Below are 21,752 nucleotides of genomic sequence, written 5' to 3'. Positions count from 1 at the left end.
GCAGATATACTTTATGTCAAGTGAATACAATGGGTAATAATGTTATTCAATTAGCTGACAAGAATGGGTATATTGAGTTTTAGTTTTTCTATCTTTAATTAGCAATCATCTAATTTCTTTAACTACAATTGACATTCCTCATTTATCTTAATTATCAACGTGAAGGAGCCCTCCCAGCTGCTTGATGGGGGAGAGACAAAGTTGTGGGAACACAAAGGAGTAGTGCAAAAAAAACATAAAAGTTAATTCCAAAGTAGGGCGGTGTTCAAGCAGGGAACCAAAAATCACTGTCGGCAAAAATAAGTCCAAACAAACTATTCAAATCAAAATAAAATAAACTCAGGACTCTCTGTAACTAAAAGCTAACTGTAACTGAAAATACCACAACTAAACAGCTACATACTTCGGTCTTAACAGAGACCAGGGTAGTATATGTACAAAGGGAAGTCTCTCTACTGAACCATCCACCCTTATATTGGTGCTGGCAGGCTGACTCCTCCCACCGTTCAAACCAACAAAGAAAACTATGAAATAAAATGTATTTAATAAAATAAACCCATTTAAATTAATAAACCCACAACTTAACTTTGTGTTTCCCATAAAATTCCCCAAACAATAAAAATAATTTCAATTCCGCCCCCAATAACCCAGATTCCACTGTTCATCAATATACCCCCCCCCCCCTAGATAAAAACTTGCCCTTGCCCGCTCCTTTACATACCATGCCATTAGTGGGCCACACACCCCTTTAATTCAACCAAAATGGCGGTGTACTCAGACATGCACGTCACTCCTGTAATCCAAATAAAATAAGGTTTGTACAGGATTTAACAAAGATCTTAATAACACAACTAAATTCAATGAAATGGCCGATTGCTCTTATCAAAAGGAGAAGTCTAAGCTGGATTCGTGAGGAGTGATATCATATAGTAAACAGAGAACAAAACCAGTTTAAGCCTTAACTTTCTTTTAACATGTTAGTCAAATATATTTACTTTTAAACAATTACAGGAACAGTCTTTCACTATTGATACTTGTTTTGTTGATTACTGGTGATTATACAGTGAGAAAAGATCAGGAGTGCAGTGACAGACAGAAATGACTAATTAGGTGATCTAGATTTTTACCTGTTTGGCAGGTGCTTGCCAGTACACCTGAGGGGAACTGTGAGGTGCACATGCACAAAATGAAACCCCTTCATTATTTAAGCCACAAAATGAATTACATATTGTGGCATGAACGGTGTAACACATGCATGGAGTTATGGATCCATACAAAATGGCATGAGATGGAATTCAACCCAAGCACCTCAGACCACCTATTTCTTTCACAGGATCATGTGGTTTCCACCAAGCATTTTCTTAATTTTTGCTCAGGTTTTCTGTGGAATTATTATTATTAATATTATTCATATTATTATTATAAATACTGACTGTGCCTCGGCAATGTAAGTATTAATACCAGCAGTAATATCATAGGTCAGCAACAGGATTCTGCAGCCGGCATTCTCAATCCAGGATTGGGTGTCCCAGTCAGACAGAGTTAGATATCATCAGCAAGCTGAGGGGCCCCTTCCGTTCTCACAGTAAACAGGAAAGGTGGGATTGGAGGGGCTTTCAGCTATTGCAGCCATAGAGAGTCAGAAGGGAGACAAAGAGAACGAAATAAAGAAAGAAGAAAAGAAAAAGGAAAGGTGATGGCCAGTGCTCCAAGGAACTCAACTCACAGACTGAGCCATGACCTGACCTGCTCCATCTGTCTGGACCTGTTCAAGCAGCCAGTGTCTTTGCCCTGTGATCACACCTTCTGTTTTCCCTGTATCTCGGGATATTGGAGGAGCTTGCATGGAAATTTCTCTTGCCCCCAGTGCAGGGAGATCTTCCCAGAACATGCCTACCATCACAACAGGATGGTAGCTAACATTGTGGAGAACTACAGCAAGGCCCGGGAGGAGGGTGACAGTGCCCTTGTTCCTTCTCCTGCCCTTTCTCAACTCAAAACCCTCAAGATGTGTGAGCGGCACAAAGAGGAGCTGAAGCTATACTGTGATGAGGACCAGGAGCTGGTATGTCTGGTGTGTGGACTTTCACAAGAGCACAAGAACCATACACTGATTTATGTGGATGAGGCCATGCAGAAATGCAGGGTGAGAGACACTTGAGGCCTCTGTGGAGTGACTGACCCTGAAATCAGCAGGTTAAGTTATATCCACTGCCTTGAGAACTAATATCTACTATATTACTGCTGTGTGTTATTTTTAATGTTCTCAGAATGGGGGAGATTCCATGCAATGTTTTTAACTAGTGAAGTGATGATGCGAATCTGTTGAATTTTTAGGTTTGCTGCATAAAAAAGGCCAGAGAGGAGGAAAGGGTAAATCCCTAATACTCAAGTAAATCATGTAAAATTATTAAAACATAGGGAAAACACACCCATTTCACATGTCAATGCTACTCAGATAATATCCTTAAATGATCACATTATGAAAGTTCAAGATAATTGGTCAGTTTATTGTGGGTTTCAAGATAAAGTAATTTGCTGATGGATGTTTCATGGTTAGCAATGGTGTTTTTCATGTTAATGGTAATATGGAGAGCTGTATTTTATTCTGTTATTATGATCTCCATATTGTTGTGGATCTGTTGTGCACACACACACACACACACACACACACACATATATATATGGTTGTGCACTATTCAGTACTCTCCATTGTGTTATAATCATAACTTAATAAACACTTGCCTGGGTTGGACTGTTTTGATATATAGCCTACCTCCAAATTAATAGTGTACTTGTATATTAAAATTAATTAGATGGGAGATAATTAGTCAAACTTACATTCAACTGACACATGACAGCCACGGATTCTGTGATGTAAGTGTCTCAAGTACTGTTCTCCATGCATGTAAACCAGCCTTTTAACCTTTGCCCATAATTTGCATAATGTCAGGTTAAAAGCTTCAATAAAGTACAATAAAATAAGACTATGTAAAGAGGGTCATTTCATTTTTGACTATACCCACAAATTGTTATTTAGACATAAAACAAAATAGGTCAAGACTAACCCATAATAAGCTGCAGCTCATGAACTCTAGCCTACTGCACAACAAATAATACAAGGATTTGGTGATTGACCAATCCTACATCTTTTACAAATTATACAAAATAAATGTCTACATACATATATACATAATATGTGTATTTTATGTTGATGAGAAAGTTTATTTTCTTTTAAGAGCTCTACTTTTTGGAACCTATGAATTGCCCTTTAACATTCCAGCTAATAATTAAACCTAAAACTGTGACAGTAAATCACATGAAATGCAAACAACAGGACACTTAAACAGTGAGCAGTGCACTAAAAGTAAGGTATGGATGATGAAGCAGAGTAGAGAGAGGAATTGGATTTATACTAAAATAGCTTTTTTGTCTCAATTTACTATTTGAGCTAAGTAATTTGATGTAGATTCGATGTGTATTACTATAGTGCAATACTGTCAGTGTAGTCAAAAGCACGAGTAACTAGGTTGTGAATGGACTGAAGTGAAAATGAAAGACTAGTATAAATGTCAGTGAAAGGATTTACAGTTACTTATTCAAAAACATCATAAGGTAAAGTCATATTGAATGGTGTTGGTGAATGTTTTCCAGACTGTGTTGGAAGGCTCTCTGGCTGCTCTGCAGGAGGAATTGAAACAAGCCCTGGATTGTGAACGGGAGACAAAGGAACAGGTCCAGATAATGAAGGTGATGCTATAGCATTTCTTTCAATTCCTTTCACACACTGCCTCTATCCTTTGGGATTTTCATGATCTCTCCTCTCCCTTTCAAAGCAAGTCAGGGATTAAGTAATTGAAAACCACAGGTCAGGAGAAGGTTTACCGAAACAGTATCTGAATATTCCCGTGAGCACTGTGTACTCAATCATCTAGAAATGGATGGTGCATTGTTCCACCCAGACACTGCTTAGATCAGCCCATCTGTCCAAACTAAGCAGCTTGGCAATGAGGAAACTGATGAGGGATGCCACTGTGAGGACAATGACAACTTGAGCTACAGAGCTACAGAGTTCAATTGCTGAGATGTGAGAAATCAGTCAACAAAATCCAGAACACTTCACAAAACTGGCCTGTAAGGCAGGGTGGCAAGAAGGAAGGCATTATTAAAAATAAACCATGTCAAAGCCCCCAAAGAACCTGTGTGATCATGCAAAAAGTTGACAAAAGGTGTTGTGGTCAAAAGAGACCAAATTGGAACTTTTGGGCCTAAATGTCAAGCGTTATGTTTGGCACAGACAAAACAGAGCACAACACATCTCCCAGTCAACATATCCCTAAATTCAAGCCTGATGGTGGCAGAATCATGTTAAGGGGATGCTTCTGCCAAGCAGGGACTGGAAAGCTTGGAAAGATTGAAGGAAAAGTGGACAGAGCAAAGTACAAGTACATACTAAAGGAAAACCTGTTTCAGTGCTAAAGACTTAAAACTGGGGTGAAAATTCACCTTTCAGCATGACAGTGATCCAAAGCACCAAAGCTACACTGGAGTGATTAAAGAATAAGAAAGTGAATGTCTTTGAGTGGCCAAGTCAAGGTCATGACTTGAGTCCTATGGAGAATCTGTGGAAAGACTTGAAAACTGTTGTCCTTAAGCAATGCCCAAGCAACTTGAAAGATGTTGAACAAATCTGCTAAGAAGAATGGGCAGAAATTGCACCAAGTGTGCAAGGTTGTTAGAGACTTACCCAAAAAGACAGCTGTAATTGCTGTAGGTGCTTCCACCGAATATTGATTGAGTGGTGTGAATACTTATACAATCAATATATTTCAGTATTTTCACCTTAGATTTTGCTGACATTTACTGTAAATTATCTTACCCTTAAAAGTCTTAATTAAGAGCATTCAAGCTTTGAATTAAATATTAAGTAAAAAAAAGTACTTTAGTCTACTTCATGTATTTTTCCTGTCCGGCAATGTGTTTTGAATGAATGTTGTTCTTAATAAAAACAGAAGAGAAGGGGTCTCCTGAGTGGTTTAACTGGTAAAGGTAACCCCATTATAAAGGTGGAGCTGCATTTTCCAATACTGGGCTATGTCATAGCCAACTGTTATGGTGATGAATTATCTGCTGGGGTTGGGTGGGCTCAGTTTTGGTTAGGTTTGCATTTATCTTCTATACAATGCTATAGCTCGGGTGGCTGCAATGGGAAACGAATCAGATGGCTTAGCAGTGGCTTCAGAGGACATGTGCTGCCTCCTTCATATCTCTACATGGGTTTACCTTTTACATTTTATGCTTAATTAAAAAACAAGCTGAATTTCAAAAATCACTTAACGGCTCTTTAATCTTTATAGACTTAGCAAAGTTACACAACGAATGGCCTAATGGCAGTTGAAACCAACATTAAAAAGAGGGAGATTCACGCTAGCAGGAAGAAAATGACTGTGGAGGACATCTGTACTATAAGCCTGCAATTAACTTTTTTTGTGATCTTGTGGGAGAGTAGGAGCAGACAGCAGATATGAAGGAGCGCATTGAAGCTCAGTTCAGTGAGCTGCATCAGTTTCTGTACCAGGAGGAGAAGATGATGCAGGTGAAGCTGAAGACAGAGGAGAGAAGAGCTCTCATACAGTTGGATGAGCGCAAAGCTGTCATCGGCATGGAGATCTCCCGACTGAAGAGGGCCCTCAGAGACATAGAGGAGCGGCTGAGAGCGCAGGAACCTGACACATTGCTGAAGGTACTACTCAGATACAATGGGGACACACTGATATACGAGCATTAACTGTATATAGACTTGGTGAGAGAGCAAGCAGCACTCATGAACACTGATTTGTCTCCTACACAGAGAGCTAGACATAGGTTAAGATAAAGCTATAAGGAAAAGGAAATGGGCTGAATTCCTTTGATTTAGATGTAGTTTATAAATAAACTACTAACCGAGACCTGGAATAATTTGACTGCTTATCTAAATGCTTACATCAATTCATTATGATATGAGAATGAAAATCAGAGAATAATGCAGCATTTTCTATAACTGAATTATCGATCAAACACCAGTCACGCACACTCCACTGAGTATCAGCATGTATTTCTATTTACTCAGAATGTATTTGTCTCTCCTGTAAAAGTTAATTCCTAAATATTTCAGTGGGATTATAATCAGGAATGCAGGGAGACATGGTTTTAAAATTGAAATACTTGTTGTCTAACTGTGTTTAAGGTCATTGTCATGCTAAAACAAAAGTGGTTTATCTTTATGATGGTAAAGAATATAGCTATATTGCTTTTGTAGTGACCTCAGACCATCCCAATACTTAATTTTGAATATTATACAATTACTTTAAATCTCTTGGTTGTTTTATCACATACAGGGGGTTACCAATAACAAAAGTGTCATAAAGAGAAATTCAGAAGAAATGTATCTTTGTATGTATGTATTTATTTATTTTGCTCCTTTTTGCAGAATATAAAGAACATTCTAAACAGGTGAGTTAACTGAATTGGATTTCATAATGGGACAAAGTGGGCAGCTCTTGTGAGAGGGAGCCGGGCTAACTGATGGTTTCCAAATGTGAAAAAAGTCAATAAAATAAATAAGAACTCTGCAGAGATGTGAACTTTGGTTGAAAACTACTGTCTTTTTCAATTACCCTTTCTAGCCTACGTATTCAAGTATGTATACCACAGTTACAAACATTTACAATAATAACAAGACCTTTGTTAGGTAGGAATAATGTACTTAATCCAATACAGCTTTTACATCAAACTGGACAAATCCAAAAAATATTAGGCAGTAAAATGTAGGAGTGAAATTATAAATAGGTCAGATCTCTACCTTAAAGTTAGGCATCACAATTAACTCCCCTACCCTTTACAGTTTACTTTTGTTAAAATACTATTTTCTTCTTCACAGACCTCAGCTGAAGTTTGAGAAGCCAGGGAATGTCAGTGTTGGTGTGTGTGAGGGGAGGTTTGCCGGCCCTCTTCATTACAAAGTGTGGAAGACCATGAAAGCAATCATTAATATCAGTAAGTTTAATTTAAATTAAATGTATTAAAAAAAGTATATACATAGATACTTTACTTCAAAATAAATCTCTCAGAACTCCACTGCATTGAATAATAGGAACAATACCTTAGCAGCTTATCTGCTCCTTTTATCTGACCTATTTATTAACTGTATCCTATTGTATGAAGAAACTGCTCTTTGGGGCTTCTTTTTGAAATACATCAATATTCTTCCTTTAACCAAAGGGGACTTGTGTGGGGTGGTTTCATTAATTTTTTTAATACTCTATTTCCCTTATATATAACATTGTTGTATTAAAAATAAATAAACAAAATACAAAATAAATAAATAAATAAATAGATGAATAAAAAAATAAATCAAAATATATGTATTTATTTATGTATTTATTTTGTTATTTATTTATTTATTTATTCACAAATTACCCTCCATATTAATTTACTGAATTGAATATGTACTTTGAAAAACTGACTACAGTTACTGGTCTAAAAGTCTGTTTTATAAGGAATATTCCATTTAATTCAAAAGAGACAGACCGTGTGTAATTTGTAACTGAATATGCATATTGCTGATGAATATGCAGATTGGTAATGAACGCATGCTGGTGATGAAATGTTCGTGACGAAAAGACGGGATCCCAGGAAAATCTGCTTGGGACTGAAATACACCTGTAATGGTGAAAGCATTCCATAATTATACGCTACACATTATCCGAAGTTTGGGGGAAATGTAATTGGAATAAAGCAGGAAAAACACTTTCAGAATGACAACATATTCTACTTAAATTTTAAAGATGTATATGAATAAAAATAATTATGAATCAAAACAAGTTAAGAATAGCAAGTGGTCCCAGGTCAGATTGTACACATTTAACTTATATAATATATATAATAATATACAGTTAGGTGCATACATATTTGGACAGTGACACAATTGTCATTATTTTGGCTCTGTACGCAACCACAATGGATTTTAAAAGAAACAATCAAGATGTGCTATAAGTGTGAGTTTCAATACTTGGTTGCAAATCCTTTGCAGGCAATGACTGCCTGAAATCTGGAACCCATAGACATCACCAGATGCTGGGTTTCTTCCCTGGTGATGCTCTGCCAGGCCTGTACTCAGCTGTCTTTAGTTCCTGCTTGTTCTTGGGGTGTTTTGCCTTCAGTTTTGCCTTCAGCAAATGAAATGCTGCTCAACTGGATTCGGGTAATTGTCCATCTGCACAATGAAGCACCATCCAATGAGTTTTGAAGCATTTGGCTGAATCTGAGCAGATAATATAGCCCTAAACACTTCAGAATTCATCCTGCTGCTTTTGTCAGCAGTCACATCATCAATAAATACAAGGGAACCAGTTCCCTTGGCAGCCATACATGCCCATGCCATAACATGCTTCACAGATGAGGTGGTATGCTTCGGATCATGAGCAGGTCCTTCCCTTCTCCATATTCTTCTCTTCCCATCATTAGTTGATCTTTGTCTTATCTGTCCATAGCCTAGGATGTTGTTCCAGAACTGTACAGGGTTCTTTAGATGTTTTTTGGCATCTAATCTGGTCTTTCTGTTTCCTGTTTACATCTTGTGGTAAATCCACTGTATTTACTCTGGTGAAGTCTTCTCTTGATTGTTGACTTTGACACAGATGCGCCTACCTTCTGGAGGGTGTTCTTGATCTAGCCAAGTATTGAAACTCATAATTTAATTCATGATTATGTTAGTTTGTCCAATTACTTTTCAGCCCCTAAAATTGGGGGGACCACATATAAAAATGGGTGTAATTCCTACACCGTTCACCCAATTTGGAAGTAACTACCCCGAAATTAAAGATGAAAGTCTACACCTAAAGCATATCTTGATTGATTCCTTTAAAATCCATTGTGGTGGCATACAGAGTTAAAATGATGACAATTGTGTCACTGTCCAAATATTTATGGACCTAACTGTATATCACTTTCTGCACTTCATAATTGTTGTCATGCCTCTCTATATAAAATTACACAGATCTTGGATTATTTACCATCATTGAACAAAGCAAACAATGATACATTGTTCCCTATGAACACATATAGAAGTATTTATTTGTGTTCTCTTTTGTCTTCAAGCTCCATTTCCCATCACACTAGACCCCAAAACAGCGAACCCCTGGCTAAGATTGTCCCCCTTGCTCAACTGTGTCAGGTATGAAAGTCATCCCAATTCAGTGCCAGACAATCCAGAGAGGTTCAACGCAGCTCTGTCCTTGCTCGGTTGCCAGGGCTTCAACAACGGGAAGCATTACTGGGAAGTAGAAGTTCACAGTGTTTCAGTGTGGACACTAGGCGTTGCCCATGAATCAGTGTCCAGAAAAGGTGTGGTCAAAGCCTTTCCTGCAAATGGCTTTTGGACTTTATCGTTGTCCTATGGTGTGCAGTACATGGCAGGAACATCACCACCTACCATACTGTCCCTGGATATAAGGCCCAACAAGATAGGAGTGTTCCTGGACTACAAGAGAGGGCTGGTGTCTTTTTACAATGCTGATGACATGAGTCACCTGTACACCTTCAATGATAAATTCACTGAGCAGCTCTTTCCTTATTTTAACCTGGGCTTTCTAGACAAAGCCAATGAGAATGAGCCCCTGAAAGTTTTTCTTCCCCAGCTGTGAACAAAAGTAGGAAACTGCTGATATCGTCATTGTCTGGAGTACTCAGTTACCTCATAGTTATCTTTGTGTCTCCAACTGAGAGAAGCTAAAAAGCATGTCATTGTTTTACAAGAATCAAACAGTCTGAAAGTCAGACAGTTGGGTACTTTCTAATGTTCAGAATCCATATAGAGTGATTATGTTTGTTGGTTATAGTATTTTGGAAAAGGAATTGTGGACTATTATTGTTATATCTGTTACTTGCACTTTAAAGTTCTAAATTTCCTATTTCATAGTGTCAGATGGTTTGATATTCTGCTTGATACATATTCGTCAATAGCCTAGTTCATATATCAATTAAAGAAAGAACAATCCTAAAAAATGCCCAATACAAATTCTGATCATTTAAATGTAAAGGTTAAATGGTTTGCTCTTATCGAATCTTGTAACATTTAAGTTTCTCATGTTCTATTATTTTTCCTAATTTGTGGGTGTTTGATAGATTAACAAAAGAAGAGGACATCAGCTGGGGTAAATGCTTTATCTACACAATCTCTCACTACACAACTTTTCATCCAAGAAGGACAGTAGCTTCATATATTTACTTTTTGAGTTATACAAAGAACCTCTTCTGTGCAAGAGTTGATATTTTTATTTGTATTTGTTTCACATCTATAGGAGCTAACACCTATAAGAAATATCACTTTTTCAAGTTTACATGGTAGTCGTGACTCATGTATTCCAACAGCATGTGGATTGTATAACACATCAGTGAATACATCTACTGATATGAATCTTTTCCATGATCTCCATAAGAATATTTGGCACTAGTATTCACAACTCCCAATGTCTCACAACTGTTCTCCATATTCTTAAAGCTCCTGTAAGTTTCCTGAATTTGCACTGTTCTGCACTTTACCTGCTCTTATATAGCACTCAGATCTTTAATTATTTGTATATTCTCTCAACAAACTTACCAGTTCTACACCTTATATTCTCTTACATTTGTAATTTTACTTGCTTTAATATGCATTGTTATATCTTGTGTCGGACTTTGTTATATACAATTGTATTTCTTGTGTAGTAATGTCAGCATGGTTAACGCCATGTACTAACCAAATGTTTTAATGTGACAGAGTTTAAGTAAATTATGTTATTGATTCCTTTATCTTGATTTTAAATTATCTTTATTGCATTTATTGTTCATAATTCTGGCACTTGCACGTCAAGCAGGTTCTTAAATTCCTGATCCTAAGCATTGTGTTTCTTTGTTTGTAGGCCTCACCCACAACAAACCAGACATAATACTCAGGATTGTTAACATTATAATACTGTAACAGTATCTAAAAGGGCAGTAGTTTCCAACCAGCAAGTTACAAGGAGTAACTGCACTATATATATATATATATATATATATATATATATATATATAGAGAGAGAGAGAGAGAGAGAGAGAGAGAGAGAGAGAGAGAGAGAGAGAGAGAGACATATTCAGACTGGTGAGTGTCATCAAGAGACGGGCTTGTGTCAGCAAGAACTACACAGAGAGAGATATTATAGTAGGGTTGCAGTGCATAAACCCCTCATTACAAAGACAAATGCACATTTGAGAGATCAGTGGTGTAAAAACCATAGAGGGAAGAGTCACTGCAAATCATTACAAAATTATTCTGAGTAATCACCTTTATCCTGTGGTGACACATTTCTATTATGATGGGAGTGGTCTCTTCCAGGATGACAATGCTCCCGTCCACTGGGTACGAGGTGTCACTGAATGGTTTTATGAGTATGAAAATAATGTGAATCATATGCTATGGTCTTCACAGTCACCAGATCTCAACCCAGTTGAATACATATGGGAGATTTTGGACCGACATGTTAGACAGCGCTCTCCACCACCATCATCAAAACCCCAAATGAGGGAATATATTTTGGAAGAATGTTATTCCATCCCTCCAGTAGAGTCCAGAGACTCGTAGAATCTGTGCCAAGAGCATTGAAGCTGTTCTAGAGGCTAGTGGTGCCCAACACCTTAATGAGACACTGTATGTTGGTTTTTCCTTTAATTTGTCACCCGTCTCTATGTGTAAAATATATATATATATATATATATATATATATATATATATATATATATATATATATATATATATATATATATATATCATAGTTTAGGGGGGTTTAGAGTTTTACTGCCACTAACCTAAATCACTCAGAAGCATCATTCACATCATGAAATGTGCTTTGATGAAATGTGAAAAATGCCCAATATCTATAACAGCAGCATAAGACAAATTAATATAATCACAAGACCTTGTTAGGTAGGAATGATTTACTTAATTCAATACAGCTTTTACACCAAACAGGACAAAGCCAAAACATATGAGGCAGTACAGTTTAAGAGTGAAAATATAAATAGGTCAGATCTCTACCTGATAGTTAGGCTACCCTACTTTTCAGTGAAAGTATATATTAAATGGCTATATCATATAATAAAGTTGGAGTTTCCTAATGCACTGTCATCATATCTGCCAATGTGTGTGGAATCTCAAACTACAAGCAGTAACACCCTCATCTTCCAATCCAAATACAGTCCAGGTCCAGGCTTGCTTATTTTAGGAGATTAGTGCTTCTCCATTGATGACTGGTAGTGTAGTGTAATAGTGGGATTATGTGGTATCAAATCGTTAAAGGCTTTAATGATTAACTTAATAAAAGTTAATTTATTTTACTTTCAACACAGCCTGTTCTGTGAAATAGTGTTCGTTTTGTGTAATTATGTCTGTAGCATACAGGAATACAGTATAATTATAAGTATACATATTGTCTCATTATAAAACTTCACGCAGTTTCATCGCATGACTATCAAATCTGTCACACAAGGATCCCTGCTGTGTTTACATACGGCTTTTCCGCCACCAAACTAGGCGCCTTATGACTTGTGAAACAGGATCACGTGTCCGCCATCTTGACTTCGCATCCTACTCCCGTGAGGCAGGAGCACTGAGCCACAATGGCGTACGTTTCTCACCGTGGCTTTTCTCGATCACATGATAGAGCCATAAAGTCACATGACATTCAATTGTTTTCCTGTTTTCCTGGTAATCTCGAAGTTGAATATAGTGCCTGAAAGACAGTCCAAATGGAGAGCTCCGAGCGGATAGAGACGCTGCGATTCAGCGGTAGAAGAGACCGTGTCGTTTTCGCACGAATGATCGCGTTTTTAACATTTTTAACTCTGCCTGTGTTTGGAAACTTTGGTCAGGTAGGAAGAAAACTCCTTCGTTATGATTAGTATTATTAATAGTAGTGCTGTTCTTATTGTGTGTGATATACATATTTAATGAATTAACAAATAATCCACTTAATTAAGCAAAAAGGTTTTGTTCGTCAGTCGTTATAAATTGAAAAGTGAATGCTTCCCTGTAACATCTGCTTGATGTTTGCTGTGCAGAAACAGGGTTGAGGATCAGAGCTCAAATAATTGCTTAAATAAATGTCATGAATCTGTTAAAGTTGCATTTAAATTTCTTGTGTACATATTTAACAGGATTCACATGTTACATAACGCTATGCATTGTGGTAACCCGTAACAGGAACAATAAAACGTGCAGGAAATGTAGATATTAAGAAACAAGGTTATACTGTGACAATGTCAACACATACAAAAACAAAATTCTTAAGTTTTTTAATTTAACACATTATATATATATATATATATATATATATATATATATATATATATATATATATAGCAATGCAGCATGAAATTATAGTTCTATATAAAATCTTTAAAATTACACTCACAAAACAAACATTGTGTGTCTGTCATGGATGAATTTATGACCATGTAAATGTCCAATTTTGATGTTCTCATGAGTAGGATGTTTTTCAGTAATACAACTAGCCATTTCTCAGAAAAGCACAACCATAAATATAAAGCGTAAGCTACTTAAAATTATAAGAATTTGTGTGTTGTATTTTTCCGGGTGCAGTAATTGACCTTTATCCGTTGGCTAAGCAAGCAACTCATTGTTTTGTTAACTTAACCTTTTAAGCTTGATGTCATATCATGTTGTTTCTTCCCAGTATAACAATTGCAAATCTTAATAAGATGTAATAATTTCTTGGTTATTATCACTATAAAATGAAAGGAGGCAAAGTTAACAATCCAGTCAGTCAACAGTATTGGTTTATTTAATATGGAATGACCCTTAAATCTTACATTTATCTACGAATGAAAAAAAACTATATATTCCTGTGTTTTTTTACATTTAATAATTGTAGTCATTCTAGGTAAATACTTGGCAGCATGCTTGTCTGCAGCAATAGAGTAAAGCCATATATCCAAATGGTCTAATTATAAAACTTCCATCACATGACTTTCAGAACTATCATACAAGGATTCCTCATGTCATTGCATAGCAATAACACTGCCTGAACACAAACCTGTGAACTGCATCTACACACCAGCCATCTTGGGCTCTCATTATGCTTCCGTCACTGTGTAGCCATAATGCCCCTTGAATCTTAAGTGTATCTGTTGGTCTCTCTGAATGATTTGCAGATGTTTCAGAATTCTTTAGAGATCTTGATTGATCTCTAAATGCAATTTGAGATGACAAAATAATGCATAACAATACTATTGTATGTATTATAAAATATTTGACAAGAAAAACGAAATGGTGATTTCAGGGTATTTGTTGGTGAATTTGAGATCGTTCAAAAATACATTTTTAAGAACTATACAAAAAATGCAATATAAAAAAAATAATGGTACGTCAAGGTAATAATATGCTCCATTATTGGTATTTTTGTTTATCTGAGCAGGTAACGATAAATGGGGTCACAGCAGTTCAGTGGATTGGACTTACTGAAAATGTTGTGGGATGTTGATGATCAGCAGTTTATTGAGGAACAAGTGGACAGCACAATGAACAAATCTTTCACTCTTAGTCTATCTTCTTGTTTTAATCTCTGTGAATTTCTTGATATATCTCTCTATAATTCCAGGTCAACCCCTTGGTGTACGAGGAACAGCTGCTGTGGGTCAGCGGCGGGGCGGGAGCTGTAAACACCTATAGGATCCCCCTGGTGTCCTTCACCCCACAGGGCAGCCTGCTCGCTTTCTCTGAGGGAAGGAAGAGTTCTGCCTCTGACAGTGGGGCCAAGTTCATTGCCATGAGGCGTTCGACGGACAGAGGTCAGTCTGTTTATCAATGTATAGGTTTTGTTTTCCATAAATGACCTGTAGCAGTCAGTCAGTCAGTCAATATGTTTCAACCCACCTTTTCATCTACTGTGCTAAGTCATTTTATCAAGTTTTATTAATTTCTCTCTCTCTCGGTTTTGGTGTAGTGGTTCCAGTGGTTTAAGGATTTTAGTCCGTGGATCTGTGCTACAACCTAATTTCCCTTTGGCCCAAGGACATTTGCATGTACTTTTTTGCCTTGTCCACATAGGTCATATTTTAATAGTCCATTATTTCACTCTCGGATTAATCAAAGTCACTGTAATGTTCGATAAGTGAGCCTGTATCACTGTTTGTATTACTCTTTCCTTTTGTACTGCTTTCATCTCCTTTCAGTTTTAACTATCTGAACTCAAAGATAGGATAGGAGGATAGGAGCATGATGTCAACATAACAAACACATACACAAATAGGTTAGACTATAGTGTGTCTGTCTCTCTCACGCTCTCGCTGTTAGGTGCAACATGGAGCCCTACTTCCTTCATCGTTGATGACGGGGGAGTGGCTGATGGATTGAATCTGGGCTCGGTGCTGGTGGATGAGGAAACAGGCTCTGTGTTTGTCATGTACACTCTGTGCCCTCACTACTACCAATGCCAGGTGTCCAGCACCATGATCACTCAGAGCACTGATGATGGGCTGAGCTGGAGCCATCCCAGGAACCTCTCCACTGAGCTGGGAACCAAGATGTTCATGCCAGGGCCGGGCTATGGCATCCAGGTATGAAGACCAACTGGAAAGGGAGAATCATATACTAAAGAAATGTCTTCGTAGTATTGAGTTTTCAAACACAATACAGATCTCATCTCATAAAGCTGGTTTATGATAAGTTGTTTTGTAACTGTGGATGATCTCAAATGATCAGAGCAGCCTCAAAGAGTGTGTGCCATTGCTGCCAATGCAGTTCGGAAAAACAGTATTGCAAGTTTTTTATTTTTTATTCATTTATCATTTTAAGAGATGTATTTTAAGATGCCCGATGTGCACGATGGGTCAAATGGCCTCCTCCACATTGTTATAGATGGGTAATTGAGAAAAGATTCCATTATCTGTTTGGTTTTAATTACCGATTATGTAATTAGTGTGAATATTTGTTTCATAATAAAACTAATTTGAACACTTAAAATACAAATAACACACTTTTAATGGAACAAACGCACAAAAATGTTCATTGACTTGTTCTGAAATAATTGCTATGTAACAGTAAATAAACACTCAACATCCTTGGTCAATTTAAGGACATAAATTAAATAAAAACATTTTCAGATTATACTTACATTTTTTTTATATGGCACAGCCTGTAATGTAATGAATATGGAAAATACATTGAATATTAATCATTCTGCCTTCCACAGCACAATTCCTAAAAATCCCAGTAGGTGGCAGGACTAGGACATAAGCATCTGAAAACCAGAATCATATTAAGTATGCTGAGGCAGGTATATTGATGGGAGCACTAGTTCTGGAGACTAGTTAGCACAGCTTTATAACAAACAACAAATGTATAGAAGTGGCCAATTCAGCTAGTTACATGTGCCCATACATTTTCAGTTTTCATTAACAAAGCCATATCCTGGATGATGACACAATGTACAGATTATTATTATTATTATTATTATGGAATATTTTATTTCATCATCATAATAACAGTAATGAAAATGAAACAGTAAGGATCATCTGAAGGTACAGCAGCACTGTGATTTCAATGTAGGAGTTCAACTTTACTAAGTGGTCCCAGGCACAGATTTACATAGTTAACTCAATGGGCAATCTCTCTCTTTGACTCATTCTAGAAGCGCCTTCCCCCAGCTAAGGGCAGGTTGGTCGTGTGTGGTCATGGGACGATCCAGGGGGATGGGGTTTTCTGTGTGCTCAGCGATGACAATGGTCGTACCTGGAGGAATGGCGGTGCCATGAAGAGCATCCCCTATAATCAGCCAAAGAAAGCCGGAGACTTTAACCCTGATGAGTGCCAGGTCAGGCCTTCTCCAAGATGCCTCCTTCTTAGTCATTCAAGGTCTACTCATTCGAGTCTACACCTGGACTCAAACAGACAGGCCGCGGTGCACTTAAACGTGTGCTCCTTAGAGTGAATCCTCCAATATTAAATCTTCTGTGTAACAAAGCCAGATTATATCTCATGGGCAATGTGACTTTCAGAGGGTCCCTCGTGCTCCTCTTTCCTAGTTCCATAGTGCAGTGTCCACAATTCTTACACATAACCAAAGAGTAAGATGGCTCAAGTAACCTCATTTGTACCTATTATGCTATTATCAGCAACCTGCACAGTAGAGCAATAAAGTCTCTATTAACATCTCCCACCTGTGTTTCATTCTCCCTCTCTAGCCAGTGGAAATGCCCGATGGCTCAGTGGTGATTAATGCACGGAACCAGAACACGTATCATTGCCGCTGCCGGCTGGTAATGCGCAGTGATGATGGCTGTGAGACTCTGCCCCTGGAGAACCTGCAATTCGACGAGGTCCTGATCGACCCCGTGGTGGCAGCCGGGGCCCTGCTCAAGAATGGAGTCCTGTTCTTCAGCAATCCTGCTGATTCACATAACAGTAAGAGACTGATAGGGAGAAATGTACTCCCTCAATAGACAGGCAGACATGGAACACTGAGGGCCCGATTTAATTTGAATAATACCAAAATACTTTATTCAGCAATAACAAAGCACTCTGGAGATGGCCAGTAGGGAAGATGCGTCTAAAGTTTTGCTATGCTATCATATAGAAGGTTACTCCCTTTGGTTATCGGGCAACTACACAATGTCAATGAGGTAGCCCAAACTTTATCACAGACTTCTGCTTTGTCTTCAGTTCTCTCTATGGCCTTGGATGATTTTTTTTATTTTTTTCAATAAAATCAGCTACACAGAACTACTGCAGCTGGCCTCTCCGGAGCAATGCATAAAGCTGAAATTCCTACATGGGTTACACAATCTTGCTACAAAAATAGTGCAACTATAATATTTTTTGCATCTATCCAGGAGTGTGGCTTTATGTCAGGAAGTGTGTTAGGATGCAGGATTGTGTAGTTCATGTGCGTGTTATGTTTTACTTGCAACATTTCACTCCAGACAGCTAAGAATATTGACATTCCTGAAAATGTCACAGAATTGCTGAGTCCACATTGAAACTGTCCAGGCAAAGGGCAAATACAACATTGTTCTGTTTTTGTAGAATAGTTCCTGAATGTGTGGAGCCTAACAGAGTAAATATACATGCACAATACTTTTGTGTTAAAAAAAAAAAAAAAATATATATATATATATATATATATATATATATATATATATATAATCTCTATATATTGATTTAGAAAAATAAAGTTGGTAACTGCCTGGGTCAGTACTTTGCTTAAATATTTTTAACATATTGCTTTAATTACCTAACACTTATAATAATTTAATCTTTATTCAAAGACAGCTCAGGCCTAGATTATGCATTTTGGGCATTGTTTAGTGTTAATGCACTGTAGTTTTCAGAATTTTGTTGTGATTTTATGTACTTCTCTTGTTTTTTATGCTCTGTGCATTACTAAGGCTACATAGCATTTACTCAGTGTGGCTGTATTATGTTTCCTCTTGTTCTCTCTCTCTCAGGAGTCAATTTGACCTTGCGTTGGTCCACTACTAATGGTTCGACTTGGGAACCACAGACAGTGCAGTTGTGGGCGGGGCCAAGTGCCTACTCTGCGATGACGTCACTGAGCAACAGCATCGATGACCTGAATTACATCTATATGGTGTACGAGAAAGGACACCGAGATCCCTATGAGACCATATCCTTCGCCAAAATTCATCTGTATGGAGGACGGTAGAGAGAGAATGTGTGTGTATATCTTTTTGGCAGGGAGTTTGTTTATGTCAATGTTGTTAGCAGTCTGCCTTCATGAAGTAGAAGAAGAGTACCCTTTGAGAAGGTCTGAAGTGTGTATGACATGTATCGGGATGTGAGTGTACAAGCACAAGTTTCTTTCTCTCTGGCAGTAAGTGTTTCAGAAGATTCATTAAGTATGTATGTTTACATGGCATTTAAAATTTAAATTTGCAAATCAATCTGTCTGAATGCTGCAACTGACCTAAAGATTCCTGTTTATTTCCAAAATACAATTCCTAATAATGGAATTTTCTATGTGGCTTATCCAATTCAAACCTGATGTCCCAGTCTTGGCCTTCAGTTGTCTTTTGGCTGTGTGCCTCTGCTAAAATCAGAAACTTATTTTTGGCCATTCATTTTTTTTGTTTGTTTGGTTTTGTGTTGTAATATCATACATCATTTGACTTTTCTTACTTAAGAGATTTTGTCATTGAATCTCACTGTCTTAGAAACCAAATACTTAATGTTTAGATACATATCAGTGTATTCTGAATACAGTATTGGAATAGAAAAGATCTAAACCATCTAAAAGGGAACTTATAGAAGAGGAATGCTCTTCTGTAGCACCTGTCTTAACAACACACTATAGTATTGTATTATAAGTAATGTCTGAAGTGCTAGTATTCCAATAGAATCTTGAATATATATTTGGAAAACTCCAACCTTGGAATTGGAATACTGACTGATTTATATGGAATAGCTATTCAGAATACATTGTGAATATCAATGCAGTTGTGATGACTAAATACATGTGACATTTCCATGAAAATTGAATTCCAGGCTATGTTTATGGTCAGGTTATAATTGTATTATTCAAAAATATATATTTTTAAAACAATAAGAAAACCATGAGCACAAAATATTGGGCAAGATGTTGAAAAGCAAGACTGATTTTGAATATTTGCCATATGAATTTTGTATTCCACATGGAAAATGCAAATTGTAAATGTAATGATTGTCTCTCTGTCTTGGCCTTTGTCTACTTGTCTGGAATTATGGCGTGTCCATTTTTCTGATAATCTCCAGTTCAGGAATTCCTGGGACTCATAAAAAAAATAATAATAATAATTTACACAATCTACTGGGCGATTGTAGTGTAGAGTGTTTTTATTCAGTTTAAATGTGGAGGTGCCAGGGGTGCAGGTTGAGCTGTGTAATGCTTATCGGTTCAATTTTTACAAAATTCTCTGCAATTGTCTAAATTAAATTAAGTTACTAAACTAAGTTAAAAATCAATACAACATTGTTTTAACACTAATAGCTTTTGGAAGATATACTAATTTCTTGTTTGCAGCAGTTCTTCAGTCCCCCCAGACTCAGATTGAAGTAGATACTTGAAGAATTAAACAGTTCTATCTGTCTTGGCCAACAAATCAGTGCAGACATCTTACAGAAGAAAACAAAAGTGTACTTGTAGTAAATGCAATACTATTGAAAGGAAATCTTCCCATTTGCCTCAAAAGAGAGTTTTTGACACTCCAAACAACACAAAGAATCTTTGAATGATGCATGCTTGTAATAACAGGAAGAGAAAAAACATTGAAAAGGTAAACAATTAAAATAGTAATGACTGGACACACATCAGAGATGGATTAAAGCACAATGCATTCCAAGAGATTAAAAATAGTCAAGCATACCTTATGTCAGGAAGGGAAGATGAGATCAGATGAGATTTTTTCTGGCATAACTTGGAATAGAGACACTAGATGTGGAATGTGGCATGACTTGGAATAGAGCCACTAGAAGTGGAAATGTCTTGGGCATTTACAGTAGCTGCTGATGATAATTTGTAAAAATAAAAAAACAACTTTACATTTTTAACACAGTGTTCTAAAATGTGTGCTGATAGGTGTTATACCTAATCAGGTTGGTATGTTGGTAGATGTTTTGATGGATGAACATGTTGATCATATTTTTATTCATTGCTGATATTCCTTACAACTCAGGGAAAATGCAGCATTGATTTTGTTACTTCAGGTTCTTTATCTGGTTAATCCCCTCTACTTTTTAGAGTGGTCTTTTCCATGAATACACTCAAACTCATATGGTGACTCCAATAGGGATCTGTACAACATGACTGAGGAATTTTGAAGGAAGTCTGGGGAAATCTGGGCATGTGAAAGAAGCTGAACTGGGTCTGTTGTGTCCCTCACTCCCTAGGGTGGGTGTGAAAAAACACCAGAAATATTTTTCACTATTGTAAATCATGTACATTTTATTTTGTAAACTGATCAGAATAAACTATTTAAATTTACCTTCATTGTTCTATAGTCATTGGTTTGAGCCTTAATATACTGTATGTACAGTATATATCTATAGACAGCTGTGTGAGGTTGTTTTCCAGTATTTGCAATTAAGGGAGTGCTTTATGTAAATGTTTTGTTTTCTCCTGTCTGGTTGCCCACTCCACTGAAACTGCACTCCTAGCCTCACGTGCTTCAGTGCAGTGCACTTCTCATTTTGTGAGCCATTGGGTGAGGAGGCTCTTTCATTGATGTGGGTAAGGAATGCATGAGTCATGCAGCTTTGAAGGGGAAATTCATACTTCTGTTTTCTTCACCAATCTGGGAGCTGGATATCTTTGTCACCTTAAAAGTTATGTTTTGCTATTTCATCACTCACTGCTACCCTCTCAATTATAAACCTTAAGACTTCATATGAAGCTATAAATCTAATATTACATATATTTGCATACTTGCCACAACAGAGTCCAGAGCCCTTACCACTACTCCACACTGCTGCCTCAGTATGGATGCAGGGAAGTCTGTGTCCATGCTCTAGTAGCAAAATCTGCCTGCCACACCTGAATTGACAGTGTGTTGCCTGGATCTCATTTCCTGGTGTCACAATTTCTGAAAGGGGATGGGGGCGTCTTTGCCCCCTCATTGTCTCATATGCTCACTTGATACCAAGCTGGACATGCTTTCCAAGGTCTTATTTGGAGTTGAAGCTC

General features: G+C 37.2%; 2 protein-coding genes across 2 annotated transcripts; both read left to right on the top strand.

Moving 5' to 3' along the window:
* Positions 1–1,645: 1,645 nt before the first annotated feature.
* trim69 (tripartite motif containing 69) lies at positions 1,646–10,749 on the top strand. Its single transcript, XM_066718692.1, has 6 exons — positions 1,646–2,146; positions 3,655–3,750; positions 5,510–5,743; positions 6,470–6,492; positions 6,920–7,035; positions 9,139–10,749. The coding sequence occupies exons 1-6, from the start codon at positions 1,697–1,699 to the stop codon at positions 9,681–9,683; spliced, it is 1,464 nt and encodes a 487-aa protein (XP_066574789.1). The 5' UTR covers positions 1,646–1,696; the 3' UTR covers positions 9,684–10,749.
* A 1,911-nt stretch (positions 10,750–12,660) lies between these two features.
* Positions 12,661–21,053, top strand: LOC136764540 (sialidase-1). The gene is made up of 6 exons (XM_066718698.1): positions 12,661–12,927; positions 14,676–14,865; positions 15,371–15,633; positions 16,707–16,889; positions 17,260–17,479; positions 18,523–21,053. The coding sequence occupies exons 1-6, from the start codon at positions 12,805–12,807 to the stop codon at positions 18,738–18,740; spliced, it is 1,197 nt and encodes a 398-aa protein (XP_066574795.1). The 5' UTR covers positions 12,661–12,804; the 3' UTR covers positions 18,741–21,053.
* Positions 21,054–21,752: the final 699 nt, after the last annotated feature.

Source organism: Amia ocellicauda, chromosome 12, assembly GCF_036373705.1.
Source record: "Amia ocellicauda isolate fAmiCal2 chromosome 12, fAmiCal2.hap1, whole genome shotgun sequence".
Classification (NCBI taxonomy): Eukaryota; Metazoa; Chordata; class Actinopteri; order Amiiformes; family Amiidae; genus Amia; species Amia ocellicauda.
The sequence above is the reverse complement of the archived record's forward strand: the minus strand, read 5'-3'. Positions and strand labels throughout refer to the sequence as shown.

Coding starts and splice junctions, on each gene's coding strand:
- trim69 (XM_066718692.1), top strand. CDS start 1,697: ATGGCCAGTGCTCCAAGGAACTCAACTCACAGACTGAGCCATGACCTG. Junction 3,751..5,509: donor AACAGGTCCAGATAATGAAG/GTGATGCTATAG, acceptor GTGGGAGAGTAG/GAGCAGACAGCAGATATGAA. Junction 5,744..6,469: donor AACCTGACACATTGCTGAAG/GTACTACTCAGA, acceptor TCCTTTTTGCAG/AATATAAAGAACATTCTAAA.
- LOC136764540 (XM_066718698.1), top strand. CDS start 12,805: ATGGAGAGCTCCGAGCGGATAGAGACGCTGCGATTCAGCGGTAGAAGA. Junction 12,928..14,675: donor TGTTTGGAAACTTTGGTCAG/GTAGGAAGAAAA, acceptor CTATAATTCCAG/GTCAACCCCTTGGTGTACGA. Junction 17,480..18,522: donor TCCTGCTGATTCACATAACA/GTAAGAGACTGA, acceptor TCTCTCTCTCAG/GAGTCAATTTGACCTTGCGT.